The sequence below is a fragment of the Sturnus vulgaris genome, chromosome 18 (assembly GCF_052056855.1).
Source record: "Sturnus vulgaris isolate bStuVul1 chromosome 18, bStuVul1.hap1, whole genome shotgun sequence".
Taxonomy (NCBI): domain Eukaryota; kingdom Metazoa; phylum Chordata; class Aves; order Passeriformes; family Sturnidae; genus Sturnus; species Sturnus vulgaris.
The window spans coordinates 8,375,817-8,391,212 of NC_142260.1; the positions used below are offsets into that span (position 1 = coordinate 8,375,817).

Here is a 15,396-nt window from a genome sequence, read left to right on the forward strand (position 1 = left end):
CAGCTGAGCCCGTACCACACATACCACGGCCCCTGCTCTCAGGCACACTGCCCGATTTTGGGATTGTCCCGTAGAGACCAGGACCCCCTGGATCTGCCGCCCGGGGACACGGCCCGGCTCGGGACACTGCCTAATTTTGGGGGGCTGTCCCTTAGAGGCCAGCACCCCGTGGATGTGCCGTCCTTCCCCGGGGGCACGGCCCCGCTCGGGACACTGCCTAATTTTGGGGCTGTCCCTTAGAGGCCACGACCCCCTGGATGTGCCGTCCTTCCCCCGGGGGCACTGCCTAATTTTGGGGGCTGTCCCTTAGAGGCCACGACCCCCTGGATGTGCCGTCCCTCCCCCGGGGGCACTGCCTAATTTTGGGTGGCTCTCCCTTAGAGGCCACGACCCCCTGGATGTGCCGTCCCTCCCCGGGGGCACGGCCCGGCTCGGGGCCGCTCCCGCGGCTCCCCCGCCCCGGCTCGGGGCCGCTCCGCCTCCGCGGGCACTGCGCATGCATGAGGCGGCCGCGCCGCCCTGAGTCACCGCTCCGCTCCTCAGCCGCTCCCCAGCTGCAGCGGGAAGGCGGCCACCATGAACCGCTTGGGGAAGAAAGCCAATGAGACCCTCATCGAGATGGCTCTGTCGGCGGACGGTAGGAGAGGGAGGGGAGGGGGAGATCGCGGCTCTTGTTCCGCCCTTGCCCCCTGAGGGTCGGTAGCGCTTCCTGCCCGGCTCTGAGTCCGGGCCCCGTGGAAGCGGCGCGGGTGGGAGGCAGAGGGGGTGAGCGTAGTGTGCGAGGTCTGGGGGGCTCTGGTGCCTCCCCAGGGTCTGCAGGCCGGCGTCTCTGAGATGGGGCTGATCCCGGCTTGAATCCTGACCCCTCCTGCATCGAGCCTTTAATGCTTCGGCTTCCACTTGAGAGGAGCAAAAACCACTTTTCCATGAGCATGATCCAACTATGAGTAGGTCTTTATAATCCCCAAATAAACCTTTAAAACGAAGATTCTCAGATCACCACCCTGCCAAGAACGAAAACGAGAGAATCCGCTAGATTTTTATCCGAAAAGGCACAGCAGATAACAAAGGACAGCGAACTTTCCGCTTCCCCCGAAGCAGCAGCTGGGATGGGGCGCTGGCTGCTGAGGGAAGGGCTGAGGTTGCCCTGACCGGGAGGCTCAGAGCAGACCCAGTCACTCGCTTCGGGAGCTGCGAGCTGCCTTCTTCCCCCTCGCCCCGTTCCAGATGTTCAGATTTCGGATAGACCCTGCGGCAGGGGGTGTGCGGGCATTTGTGTCACGGCCTTGCTTTTTTGCTACAGCCATGTTACAGTTTCCCACTTCGTGTCAGTATGATATGTCATTACTTATAATAAATGTGGTAATATTAGGATTTTGTAAAATAACGTGACGCAAGTGTGTGTTTATCACCACCTCACCTGGCAACGTGAATCAACAGTCAGATGTAAGAGAGTATGTTGATATTTTCGGAATGAGACTGTATAGGTGTTTTTTTTTTTAAAAGAAAATGCTGACCAAGAAAAATTTCTTTTTTGGGTATAATGCTTTGCCATCAGTTCTGGAAGTGAAAATCTTAAAGCAGGAAACAACCACCTTGTGTTGGCTTCTTGGGTTGTCTCTTCTCCTTCACGGCTTGACTACACTGTCTCTTAGAAAAATATATATAGTGCCATTTTAAACAGCTCGAGCACTAGTGGCAAATCAAAAATTTTCAAAATACTTGGCAGTCTTGTTTCAGGGGGGTATGATGGCAATATTGACTGTGAAAGTGACCAAAAGAAGCTCTTTATAGTGACAGCAGGGAGGGGTGTCCTGCTGGGGGGATGCATTGCAGGCATCTGCTGCAGGTGTCAGACGAAGGTTTTCCCTCTCTGGGATGGCCTGCTGGAGCCGGCAGGCTTCTTAGGAACCCAAGCAGATGGATATTACAGCCTCTTGGCCAGCAATCCTGTTACAAAGGGGATGTGAGAGACCTGAGTCATCACCCGTTCCACTGCCTGGGAGCAATGAAAAATGCTGAGACTGAGCTGCTCTCTCCATGGGTTGTTCTTCTGAAGTACCTTGAGACTAAAAAATATTTACAGAACGCACAAAAAATTCCCGTTTAGGGAATGATTCTATGAAGTCAGATTTGTAAACTTCATTCCACAGTATTCAGTTTTCCCATGAGCCTTGTGGGGTTTTTATAGTCATAAATAGTGAATATAAGGAGATTTGAGGGGTTTCAGTGTCCAAGGATGGTTAAGGAGGATTTGCCATAGAGTAGCACGTAACTCTCCATACAAAATCATGTTCTAATTCAGTTCAATTTTGTTAATTAACTACTTTTCTAAAACAAAAACAAATTGAATATGGGATGGAGTAAGTAGGCTTTTTAAAGTTTATGTTAATTTGTTGCCTGAAAGTCTCTCGAGGTTAAAAAAACCCTCAAAAACTTCCTTAAATTATTGTTTAGAAAAGTTAACAATATACATATACTTCCAGCAGGACTTCTATCTAAACACTTCTATAGACTATCTTAATAGCACATATCTATAGACTTCTTATGGATCTTTGTGCTTTTAAGGAAAAGCCTGGTAAGGCTCTAGATGTCTAATGTGTACAGGCAGGGCCTATGTAAGTCAGTCGGAACAAGGCAGAAGAGAAAAATCTACTTATTTTCTTTAAAGACATGTTTGTATTTGGATAGTATGTGAGTATTGAATTCTGGTTTACTACTGCTTTTCATTAAACTTGAATGCTGGGGAACAGGTTATGGGGAGGCAAAACTGTTTACCAGCAGCAGAAAGTTAAACTTGCCTGTTAGGGCATATGTGCCAAAACTTTTACCTTAAAGGAAGTTGGAAGGTGTGTGTCATTTACTCCAAATATTTAAGTCAAGAAAACTAAATTTGCAAAATTGGAATGTAACTATCAGAGGAAAGACTGCAATATGTTGCTAGAATTATTTATGTATACATTCACTTCCAGTAACTTTTGTGCCCCTAGCATGTTAACGCTGCAGTAGCTGTGTTGTGGGGTATATCCCAAGCCTGCCAGATTTCTGGAAGCTTGCAGTTGGCTCCATGCCATGATTTGAAGTATGCTGCCTTTATACACATGGCTCCTCTTCCAGAACTTCCAGGAGCCTGGTTTATGCTCAAAACGCTCTAAGTGATCTAAATTCAAATGCTTACTTAGGTTTGTTGCCATCTTGCTTGTTTCCCTCTGAGAAAGGTGGAAAAACAATGACATGACTTGTAAACGTGCTTGTGCCAGTGTGTTGCCATCTTGCAGTACCTCAGCATTCAGGGCCAAATCCTGCTGTCATTTAATAAAATGATACTGCACTTACTTGATCAGAATTCATACCAGTAACATAAAATACAGGCCTCTGTTCAAAACTACGTCTGTCTCTAATTACTGTCGCAGTGTATGTAGTAATTTCTCATCTATTTGTGGAAACATTGAATGGGATATCATGTTCCTGCAGGCTAAACCAAAGGGTTTGTTAAAAGGAAAGCTGTTTGAAAGTTTGTTCCTAGGTAATGAAATAAAAGCTCCATGAAATTTAGACATAGTTCATAATATAAAAGCAGGGGAGAAAATCCTCTGTTAGCCCAACCAATGTCTGCTTTCTGTGTGCAATTTCTTTTCTGGCTCCCATGCATTACTGTGTGGACACAGTATAAATACAGGTTGGTGATTGGAAGTTAAAGCTCTTTGTAACAGAAAACTCCTGTTTGTAGTAGGAAAACCTGCTTTTGGGAACTCATTCCAGCAACTTGTATCCTATCACTGTATAGCTGTGGTGCTTTTAATGTGAAAAATGAAAACATCAAGCCGATTCCCCTGCAGCTATTAAATACGAATTTTTCTCCAAAGATTCTGTTGGTTTAAAAAAAAAACCAAAAAAATGCTCTTGCATAGCATTTTCATTTTAGGTGAGAACCCTGCATATGAGATTAAACTCACTGTCTGCAGTTCAGTGAATAGCAAAGGAAGGATTAAGTCTCCTGCATGCCATTTAAATCCAGTAGCAATTACATGGGATATTCAGGCCACATTTTAGGAAGCTGGGAAATACAGGTGGATTCACAGAATTATTAAGGTTGAGAAAGACCTCTGAGGTCCTTCAGGTGTAGAACTGGGTGATGGTCCTGCTGTCATGGGTGAAAGCATTTTAACAAGGGGCCTGCAATTTCACCTTCTCGCTCAGAATATGAAAGATGACAGAATATGAAAATGCTCTGCAGCTGTCTCTCCCTCACAGCAATTCCTGGAGGAATGGTTTGGCTTAGCTGAGGGGCAGAGGTTCTGGGTTGTTAATGCCAAATAAACACCAGGAAAGCCACCAGCATCTCTTCTGGTGTAATTCTGGTGATATTGTCTCAGTGATTCCCTCTCCATCAGTTTGTTGCGAAGGCATTGCCTGCTGTGCTGTGCTGTGCTGTTCTGAGGTGCTCCCTATAAAAATAAACAGATAAGTGTATTATAAAATGAAAGTGCACTTTAACCTTTATGTACAAAGACTTAGTAATTACTGTGATAAAAGGAATATTATGATAAGATAAAAGGGCACTGATTAAAATGTCCTTTTAAGTTGTGCCTGAGAACTGTTGCAATATAATTGTAAAAAGGCCCCCAAACAAAACCACCAAGCAGCCAGATACCACTGTCTTCATATTTAGAATCTTTAAACCAATGAGTTGCCTATGCACATGGAGGAGACAAATAGTCATCTAACCTAAACATGTCATCAAGAAGGTATAGGTAATGTAAAAACGTGATCAGATGTTAAGAGGCAAGGTAATAATGCAGTGAACTTTTGCACTAGTTTTTATTGTGATCTTGAGATTGAACCAAAAGGCAGTGTAATTACCAGGTTGTATTTTCTTATCTAGCAGTAATTTGATTGTATTTGGTGAAAGCTTTCCACGTGCATATGTGTATAAATGCAGAAAGGCGAAGGAAGGTTCATGTGTTGTATTGCTAGAGATAGTTCTTGCAATTATAACATCGTTATGTAAGGATTTACAGTTATTTGTTATACAGTTACTTGTTTACAGTTATATGTGCTAAAGCTGAATAACATTTCAGGAATTATTTATAGATTGAACATTGTGTGAGTAGTTACACATTGTGTAATGTCATGTATTTTGTTGTAACAGCTATAATAACATTTTTTGTTAGATTAAATACTGTGTGTGGGAGGAGCTGAGTCTATTGGGGTTTGTTTACTTGGATTTTACTATATAAATGTATGTTTTTCACTGGAACCTGAAGCTGTTAAAGCTGTGGTGTTCATGCCTTTGTTCACCCAGTGAGGACCAATAGCTGTGGTGAAGTTCCAAACACGTTTTTTTGGGAAGTGAATATATCTTTGCATGAAGAGCAGTCTTCTAACAGGAAATCCCAAGGGATTCTTGTCTTCTTTACTGGGCTCACATGGGTAAATGTAAAATTTGAGGCCTTTGGCAAGATAGCAGAAACCCCAGCAAACCATATGGGTAACACTCATGATGCACATGGTTGTCCTTTCATTTTCTGTACTAGCCCTAAATTAGAAAGGGCCCTCTGGATTGTTATTCAAAGGAGTTGTCTTAACTGTTGGGTAGGAAATCAGAAAGTCTATGTTTGCACAATTTATAGTGTGCTAGAAATATACCATGCCAACAAGTAATGGCTAGCAGATGTGGTTTTCAGACCTTGATTCTTCAAACCACTTTGCCTACTTCAATTCTTTTAATTGACTGGTGTTTACATAAAAAGGTATAGGCAATGGAAGCCATGGCCCGTTGCCCTGATCATTTTCTTGATTGATAGGAGCAGGTTCTGTTTGGGATCAGTATAGGAATTCCAGAGTTGTTCCATAATTTTTAAAGTAATTTGGGCAAAAACGCCAATTCTTGTAAATCTTGCATTTGTTTATAAAATGTCTTTCTATATTTGGATGTTTTTATATTGTTTAATGTGAGAAAATTAAATACTTGGTGAATACAGAAGAAAAATTTCCAATGATGCATTTCATTGGAAGCATAACCTGAAAAGTATTGCGTGAGGTAGAGCATAAAGAACCAGAAGGAAGAAAAATGTGCAGATTAAATTGGCCATCTGAAATTAACTCTCTGGATAACATGAAACTGAGGAATACCAGCAGAAGACAGTAAATTTGAGGTGATTTTTTTTTTTTTAAATATTGCTCTATTTGCTTCATTAGTTTCCTAGTTTATGTATCCCTTTTCATTTACAGCATCTCTAGAAGGTTTCTCATGCAAGGGTAGGAATGTAATGTTCCTGCACACAATGAATAGTGCATTAGGCCCTCCACTACTTTTGGACTCTTGTGTATTGCAAAAGTGGAAAGGAATTGGATACTCTGTTGCCTAAGAGTTTACATCAGTGATTTCAGTGGAAGCTGGAGAAATAATGTAATGGATGATGCTGTGAGGTGTGAGATGTATCTCTGGGCACACCAGGGAAGCAAGTCTGTGCCTCACACGTCTTGAAGTCTCGTGCTGCCAGATAGTGCTGCTAAAATCTGGCCCCGAATATATAAATACTCTTAAGGGCAAGCAAGCCCAGCAGTATTGCTTCATGAGCTGTGAGAACTCCTGCAGTCTGGTGTTCTGCTGAGATTTATTTGTCATTCTAATCCCTCTTACTTGCATGCATGTAAATGCTGTACAGTTTAAAAATACCTGACTTTATCCAGCTATTCCTAGTCTGGACTTTGTTTTTTAATTGCATTTGAACCTATTAATCAGTTTATGTGTGTCATTCTGCAGAGCAATGATATCTGGAAGGTCTGAATGCTCACAGCATGCTTTGAGTCTTGCTTGTGCTGGTACATAAAATGCAGTGATGGCTGTTGCTTGAATTACTTTAAAATGCTATTCAAGTTCCATTTTTCAACACTATACTCATGGGTTTTTTTGCTAAAAACAGATTTGCACAACTTCTCTTTTTATCCTTTTTTTTGCTATCCTGGTGGCTTTTAATCAAAAGGAGAGGTGGTTTTGTGGTTCTTTAAAAGGGAGGCAGCTGAGGGTAAACGTCTCATTCTGATTTAAAATGCCCAGTTACTATACTAGAGATTTGGACTAGGACTACATGTCTTTTCCAAGTGCTAAATGATATTTTCTTACTGTTAGGAACAGATTTCCAATATTTATGTAAAAGGGTTTTTTTCTTTTACTTCAGATGTGTTGATAAATATCTGTTCTCTGGAAGTACTTCTTTAATAATAAAACACATGAAGAAAATTAATATGTCTGTGAAGCAGCCTATACTTGAATGCAATTTTCTTTTTAAGGGACTAATAAAATATTTTAAAATATTCCCAATAGATTTGCTTGGATTCATTGAGAATGTTTTCATTGTTAAATAGTTTTAAATCTTTAGAAGCATCTTTGTGTGTGCATGAATCACCACTTCAGAGATCGTCTTAAGATTGAACCTTTGGCTCAGCAGCACAGTTATTACTCTTCAGACAATGCCAGCTGGAGTAATAACCTTATTTTGCTTTCTTGCAAGTCACCTAGGTGGGTCTCCAGTTCCCAGTGGCAACTCCATCCAGCTCTGGAGGGTATGATCAGTATATGTATAATTTTGGTTGATAAGTCTTGTAAAGCTGCTTTCCTTAGATCTGGAAGCACTTGCAATAGTCATTCTGGTGCTTACTTGGAAGGAGTGGATTTCTCTTTCCTGTTGGCCAGGCCAGGTGATGGAATAATGTCAGGGGGTTTATTAAGATGGTAACTTTAAGACATCTAGGAATAACATTTTTCTTTCATAGCATGTTAAAGATGAATATTGGGAATTTGCTTCATAGTACAAAGTGGCTACTTAATAACACCTGCGGTGTAAGTTTCAGGATTTGTTAGGATTTTTGTTGGTTTCTTTGTTTTCATTTTACCCGGACCATCAAAATTTTGCTCTAGGGATAGGCATGTGTATTAACTAATATGCCAATGTGTCAGATGTGTCTAGAACAGTGGCAATGACCTGCAAGCTCCTTCCTTGGTTTTGTTGGCTGAAAAGGATGCCGTTATTGTGTCTAAAAAAATTGTGGAAATAATTGAAAGCAATATTTTGGAAACAATACTGAAATAGCAGAATCAGTAGTAATACCATCTTACTTCTGCTAAACAATGCAGTTTATCAACACCCACATGAGAATCCTGTCTGTGGCTTTTCCATTGGAATAGCTCTATCACAGGTCATAGGTGAGCAAATGCAGATGATCTTCTAGTTTTAGTAGCAAAACAAATTTTGATCCCTAAAATTGCTTCTTCGTCTGCCACCTGATTTTGGAAGCACCTAATATGTAAATGTTTTTAGTGGTATAAACAAGCTGTCAATTTGTACTTGGTGCAGGTGAATCAGAGTTAAAGAAGTTGGGAAAAAGAAAACTTAAAAGCCTTCTCTTACTCTGTTTTCTGATGCAGAGTTGGTCTGAACTGTGCCAGACTGCAGCATCTGCACACCAGCTGCACCACGCCCAGCTGTACCTCAAGTGCAGCATCATCAGCCAAGCTTTTTTCTTTGCTGTCTCCCAGCAGACTTGGATTTACTGAGGTTGCTGAAGTAAGAGGATTGTCATCTTCCAGGGAAATTGCACATTAGGTACAGTTAAAGGGGCTAGACTATGCTAGTAATTTAAAAAGCCAAGGATTTTTTCATTGGCTTTCAAAGATAAGTAGCACAGTCCAACCACACCTGTATGGCTGAAATCCCTTCTCTCCCTAGCAAAGCAGACTTCTCCATGCTGTTTGGAAGACCAGACTCATATCCTCCAGAGTGTGCTTTTCCATCTAGGAGAGTGCTGAAAGCTGAAACCATTCTTCAAAGCTGAAACCATTCTTCAAAGTGCACCAATAGCTGCGTGAGAAGTCCTGTGGTTGGGTCTGTCCTGGACTTTTACTTGCCTAGTCGAGGCACCACTGCTGTGGCCATGGCAATAACCTGTGACAGGTTGCATTTCTCCCAGAGAATGTGCAGTTCCTTTTTTGATGCTGCTTGGCTTGCTGCAGCTGTTATCAGAAAACAGGGTCAATAGGAGGCCTTGATTTACAATGCCATCATTACTTTTTTACAGCAGCACTGAACACATGTACTTTTACCTTTTCCTAACTCATCAGTTTTACCACGAAGAAAAACAAAATGATTCCAACACTGTGAACAAATTTGAACTATTGTAGAATTTCTGATTGTTTAATTACACAAGAAGCCATTTTTATGCTTGTTACAGAAATCATAAGATTACAATAATTAAAATACCTTTTCTTGTGAGTAAAGTACTTATATTTTAAGAGATAAATCAATCTTGATTATATTCTTCAGTCTTCAGTACTGATGTTAATTTGTGTTGTGGGCTACTGTTGTTCTCATCATTTGGGTCTGTAATTGAAGTAGAAATGGTCTGTAATTCTTCGGGATGGCATACCAAAAGTTTCTAAGTAGGTTACCCTGTGGTTGGGTGTAGTTTGGGACATCATATGTTGTCTTATACTGCAGAATTATAGGTCATACAAAGCTTTCTTATTTACAGTAACGTGCACACTGCCAAGGCACATGTGTTCAAGGAGTTACAAATAGCTGTGTGAAGAATTGTAAGGCTGTTGAAGACACCAGTTACATTGGAAAAGAGGCATTTCATTCATCTGGGATATGTGCACTCCCATGAAGGCCAAAGATTTGAACAAATACTAAAATGATAAATTTCTGAAGTCATTTAGCAAGCTTTAATAGTTGTAGAGTTGTACTGGACAAAAAACATTTCAAATAGTTTCTGCAATTTATACAAAGAGATTTTATGACAAAGGGCCACTTAGTTTGTAAGTGTCCTTATTTGTTGTTCTTGGCATGCAGATATTTCCAGATCTGTTTATGTACATAAAACCACGTAGTGTTGGGGAACAAGGACATACACTTAAATACAGAATTTTATCAGAATGTTATTGTTTTACTCCTATCTTTAGATATGAAGCAGTAATTAAATGAAGAATTTTTAAAGGGTTTTCTTGGCTGGTAGAAACTATTATGGTCCTCCCTGCTGCTGATAAGGAAAAGTGGCATCCTTGTTTGTGTTGCTGAATAAGGTGCCTGGACAAAAAGGTGAATATTGGTGTTCCAGGAGGAGCCTGCACCATGCTTTCTGTCTAGGTCACAGCCTCTGGTATCCAGGGCTTATTCTTTTGTTTTACATAGCAGCTGTATTGTAAAGGATAGAGGAGAATTATGAAATGGGTTCATGTTAAAGTGAATTATACTTCTGGTTCTTACTGAAGTGTTTTTTCCTTTTAAAGATGACATTGCAATTCTCACCAAGTTCAAGCCATCACAGTCAGAAGGTACTGTACTAACCCATATTTTACCCTCCTCCATTTTGTCTCTTTCCTCTGTCCTTTCCTTTTTTGTTTTCTGCTGGGAGCCTCTTGCAAATCAGACTTCAGTTAATGTGAGTCATTGGTATCACATATGAGCCAGGCCTTTTGCAATGGGATTTGCAAGTCAATTGTTGGCTATCTGTTGGCAGCTCTCCTGGTTAAGATCTAATTGTGTATTTACATTCATGGTGCTTGGTGCATTTCTGGGATGGGGCCTCTTTACACCTTCCTACATGATTTGGGTGTGCATTGCTTGTGCTGCTTATGTTCAGGAATCTGATTACATGTTTTACAAGGAGTGAACCTACTGAGTATGTTGTACTTTTCAGTTAATACGTGTTTTGTGTTCTCTTTTTCCCTTCTTGTGTGCTGCTCTAGAGTTATTCAGGTTTATTCCAGTGGAACAGAGGTATCAAGAGGATTTCCTTCCACAAGTTGCATAAGTAATCAGCTATGGTACTGGGAAAGCATTTAAAATGTGGAACTCTGAATTATATTTGTTCTGAGGTCAGACTTTCACAATTACAGAGAGGATAAAATCCAGAAAAAACTCCACAGAAAGGCAGTTATAGGCCATTGAATCAGTTCAAGTTCCTTCAGCAGTATAGAAAATAGAATGTTCCTGCTGCAAGGACAAGGTGCCACACTGTTCCTGGCCTGGAATGGGAGAGTTGTGTGACAAAATGTTTGGGCTTTCTGCTCTTGGGCCCTGGGCTGGTATCTTTGGCCAAGTCTGCAGTAGCCATCTGCCTTGCAGGGCTTTAGGTAGCACAGATAGCACAGCATGGTAGGGATGCTCCCATTCTTTATCCTGGTGCTCAGATTATATCTACTAATACAGAGTTCCCAGGTGTCGTTTGCTTTAGCAGAATAGTGTGCAACAGTGTAAATGTCTTGCCACTCAGAAACTTTTTTTGTTGTATTTTGCATACCATTGCCTGGTTTTTCATCATATCATATGTGTAGTTATAAATTACAGAGAGCATTTTCTGTAAGTGAACTTAGAGAAAAAAAATAGGAAACAAAAGGCTCTCAAGCTGTACTTAAGTAGCTTATTATATATTTTTGAGGATCCACTTAAAATTGTGTCTAGGCAGGATATAGACATCAAACATTTGCAGATTACAAGAAGAAAAGTAGGCTTGTTTTATTGGCAGAAATAGTCCCACTTTGGTTGTCTTGACAGTGGTCCAGTGTAAGTCTGTCCAGTCTAAGGTGTAGTCAACAATGCTTCCTTAATGGAAAAAGAAGATAAGTCCTCTTTTCTGAAAGAAAGAGACACCATTTTTAGGTGCATGGTCTAGATTTTGATCAGCTATTTTCAAAACTGCTTATCCTTTTCCATTGGTGGAGGAGTGGTTTAGATGCCTGATTGAAGAGCCTCATGTGCCTAATCAGCAGAGATGGTTGTTTACAAAACCCTTCTTGGAGCAGGAGCCTGGCTTAGGGACTTCAGAGCTGTTCTCCAGAGGAAACTGGTGACAGTGTAAATTCAGAGGCACAAACCCAGCCAGTATCTCAATCCAGTTTAAGATGATGAAGGTACTAAAGAGGATTTTCCCTTTAGCATTAATATTTTAGTAGCAGTGTCTTTGGTGAAATTACTATTTGTGGGAGTCATGTTGGCATTTACTACTGTTGTTAAAATGAAGGCATGCTTTTTTGTTTGGCTTATCATTGTTGTTTTGGAGCTGGGTTTTTTAGGGTTGGTTTGTTTGCTTTTTGAACAGGAAGCTAAGTAATTAAGTTCATATTACTATTCTTTATTCTGTTGTCATATCTCCATTACATGGGCATTTGTAATCTTGAGATTATGCATTGCTGACTCCTTAGCAAAAAAACACACCCCAGTTTGATTTCTAGCAAACACTTCCAGACATAATTGAACTTCCATAACCGAGGCAGCAAAGCTCTGAGTATGAAACCATCTTAGACCTAGCAGATATTTGAGACAAGGAAGCTAAGTGATGACACCAGATTTTTTTTCTGTCACAGTTAAAAATACATTCCGGTGAGTGCAAGGTTACACCAAGGTAGTACAGAGTGAGTATATTGTGCCTAACAGCATTTCTTCCCCTCCGAAGAACCATTCTTGAAGATTTTATGTGTTATGACTGTTATGAGTATTATTTTCCATCCTTTACTTGTTCATAGTTCCATGCCCTCAAGGTCCACGTCCTTTTCAGATGCGACAATATTTTAAAAAATGGGATGTATTTATATGAATCTCTTTTTTAATGTTCTGCAGGGGAAGAATGTAATGGACCTGAAACTATCTCAACTTCAGGATCAGAAATCCCAAGTAGCTCTGAGGTAAGGTACAGTATGAATGGTGTTAGTTAATGTACTACTGGTAGGAAAGAAGAATGGTTGTTGTGAACAAGACAATTAGTTTTCAAAAACTAATATTTATTTTAGATTGTCTTATACCTCCTTTATATCAATGTGAAAATTTTCTTCCTGTGTTGTTTTGGAAGAGCAAAGCTATGAATATGACATGACACTCACTGAGCCTCAGAAGAGACTTAGCAGTGCTAGTGCTACAACACAGTAGTGAGTATTGGTAGAAAACAATATGAGCTTAATGGTGTTTCCTGTATCAGTCTTGAAATGTGAATCACACGATCTTTAAATGTTTTGACAGTCAGAAAAACATACTGTTTCTGCACAAACCAAACACTTTGTTTTGTGCTGTGTATCATATTGCTGGCTTGCTGGGAAATCAAGAGTTCCACTGCTCTAGGAACCTTGTGACAGTGCAGCAAGATTAATGAGAAAGCAAATGAAGATTTGAGTTACTAGAGTACCTCATTGTGTGCAACGTGAAAAGTGTCATCATCTATAAATTTTTTCACAGTACCTCATTGCTTAATATGTACATGCACAATGTCTTGAAAACATAGCAGTGTGTGGCCAGTATTCAGTTGAGAAATTGGTTCAAAATGAGTATTGAAAATACGTGATCTTTACATTGGTATTTTTTGGTATTGTTTTGTTGTTTATTGTTGTTACATGCTTAGAGGAAGATAGAAAGTTTTAGAAAGGAAAAGAAACAGCTGTTCTCTCATACTGGCCATGAGCACTGATCAGAAATTGTCTGTTGAATTGAGTGTTGGAAAACTGAAGCTGCTGAGCTTCTTAAAAGTAAAACATGTCCTCAGAGTCTTCTGAGGACCAAATCTGGAGATAATCACACAAAGACAGAACTCAGAAGGACTTCCTAGATTACACAGATCTTTGTCTTCTTAGAGCATGCAGCCATATCATCCTAATGTTTTCATAAATTTACCAGTTCCGTTTTAAAACTTGTTCATATGTTCACCCTTCTGAATCTGTAGTAGGAGTCATAATCATCTTTTTCTCCAGGAAAATTTTCAGTGAACTGCCATATCAAATGCTTCACTGAACAATGGCCATCATACCATGATCAGCTGATTCTGAGCTACTTGTTCATGACTTAGAACACATGAAAATGCAGGAAGCATGGGAGAAAGAGTGCAACGTGTGTATTGTATGTAGAGAAATAGGATTTGCCCCTTGTCTGAAGGATGAAAGATTCATGATGGGGTGGGAAAGGAGGAGGCTTTGATCTTCAGCACATTCGTGTCTGGGAAAAATATATCTGGTTATCCTCTCAAAAATCTCTCCTTGGTAACTTCATGCAGCCTTTTCTCTTGTTTTCTACTTACATGTTTCGTTGCATAAGTATTTTTCTTTTACTTTGTTATTAAATATCACAAAGAATTGTCATATAAGCAATATCAGTAAGTAGTTGATAACTTGGGGGTTTTGTTTTGTTGTTTTCATTGCTGTCTCTGAGACAGCTTGTTTGGCCTTAGTTTGTTTCTGCAGGTCAGGTGGTTATCTGATGTTTGCTTACATTTAAGTTAGTACTTTTCTGTGCTTTGCCCTGTCCTACCCAATGAACCCTAACACATTGTCATTTATCTGATTTTTGCTTTCTGTACATTAGCCAGGCATAAAGTTACAGAGTTACTCTTGATCTTCTTGTCCAGTTTCACACTCTCATCAGCCATGACAGGCTTAGTTCTTGATGATTAATGTTCTAGAATTCAGTTTAAGTCTATATTTAAAAGTTTTTCTATTCATTAATTGCAATAGTAAGATAGCCCTTAATATTTATGGGATTTTTTTTATATAATGCTAATCTTTTGTCTTCATGTGCTGTCACAGCTTCAGTTGTCTTCTGTATAAACGGAAGAATTCCTTTTCCCTCACTTCTTTGCTAGGCTGCCTTAACATCCTTGATGCATTCCTGTAGGAATTAAGCAGGATCCTCTATTCCAGCATGGTTTCTCCTCCTTTCACCAAGGCCATTCTGAGCTCAGGTCAATGTGCTTTGTTCTTGTTTTGACAGGTAGCACATTTCTCTAGTAAATTATTTTTCCTCTGTAATAGATTGGTAATTTTCTCATCACTTAACAATGTTTCTGCAGTTAAAAAATATGAATGTTTAGAATTCCAAAACCAATTTAAGTCAAGTAATTTTAAAATAGAAATTGAATTAACAAAAAAAAAAAACCACTGAGAAAGAGTTAAATAAACTTACATTCACGTGACTATTTCATTTTGCTCAGGCTGTCTTTTCTTTTGGAAGAGAAAAAACATAACATCCCACAACAGTATGCTTCTGTTCAGCAGCACAGAGAAAAAGCTAAGGCCTTATTGTTGATTTAGCAACAGAGGAGGGAAAAAATAAATCTAGATTTAATATGGAGAGTAGAAACTTAACCCATCCATCATTCAAGTAAAACAAAAATGAAGAACAGTCTGTAGTGAAGCCTGCCATATATGTACAAAAGTTGGATGAAGTCCAGGACTCAAAAAGCATTGGAGCACCGATCAGTGGTGCATTGGCCCTTCATGATTTTGCACTCTTGTATATTTCACCCTGGATTTTTTTTCTGTTTTTTTCTTTTTTTTTTTTAACTGCTTCTTCTTGAGTCTCCCTATTTTTCTTACTCTTTAATCTCCCACAGGAACAAAAGAAATAAGATCTTGGA

General features: G+C 39.9%; 1 protein-coding gene across 9 annotated transcripts in view; it reads left to right on the forward strand.

Moving 5' to 3' along the window:
• Positions 1 to 493: 493 nt before the first annotated feature.
• ANO5 (anoctamin 5) overlaps positions 494 to 15,396 on the forward strand; it is a 55,117-nt gene continuing 40,214 nt past the window's right edge. For 5 of the 9 annotated variants that reach the window (XM_088175374.1, XM_088175378.1, XM_088175376.1 and 2 more), the window contains exons 1-3: positions 497 to 637; positions 10,292 to 10,336; positions 12,621 to 12,685. In XM_088175374.1, coding sequence (XP_088031500.1) covers positions 577 to 637; positions 10,292 to 10,336; positions 12,621 to 12,685 — 171 coding nt within the window. In that variant the 5' untranslated portion in view covers positions 497 to 576. Of the gene's footprint in view, positions 638 to 10,291; positions 10,337 to 12,620; positions 12,686 to 15,396 lie in introns of those variants that run through there. The other 4 variants (XM_088175377.1, XM_088175379.1, XM_088175382.1 and 1 more) reach the window with 2 other exon arrangements.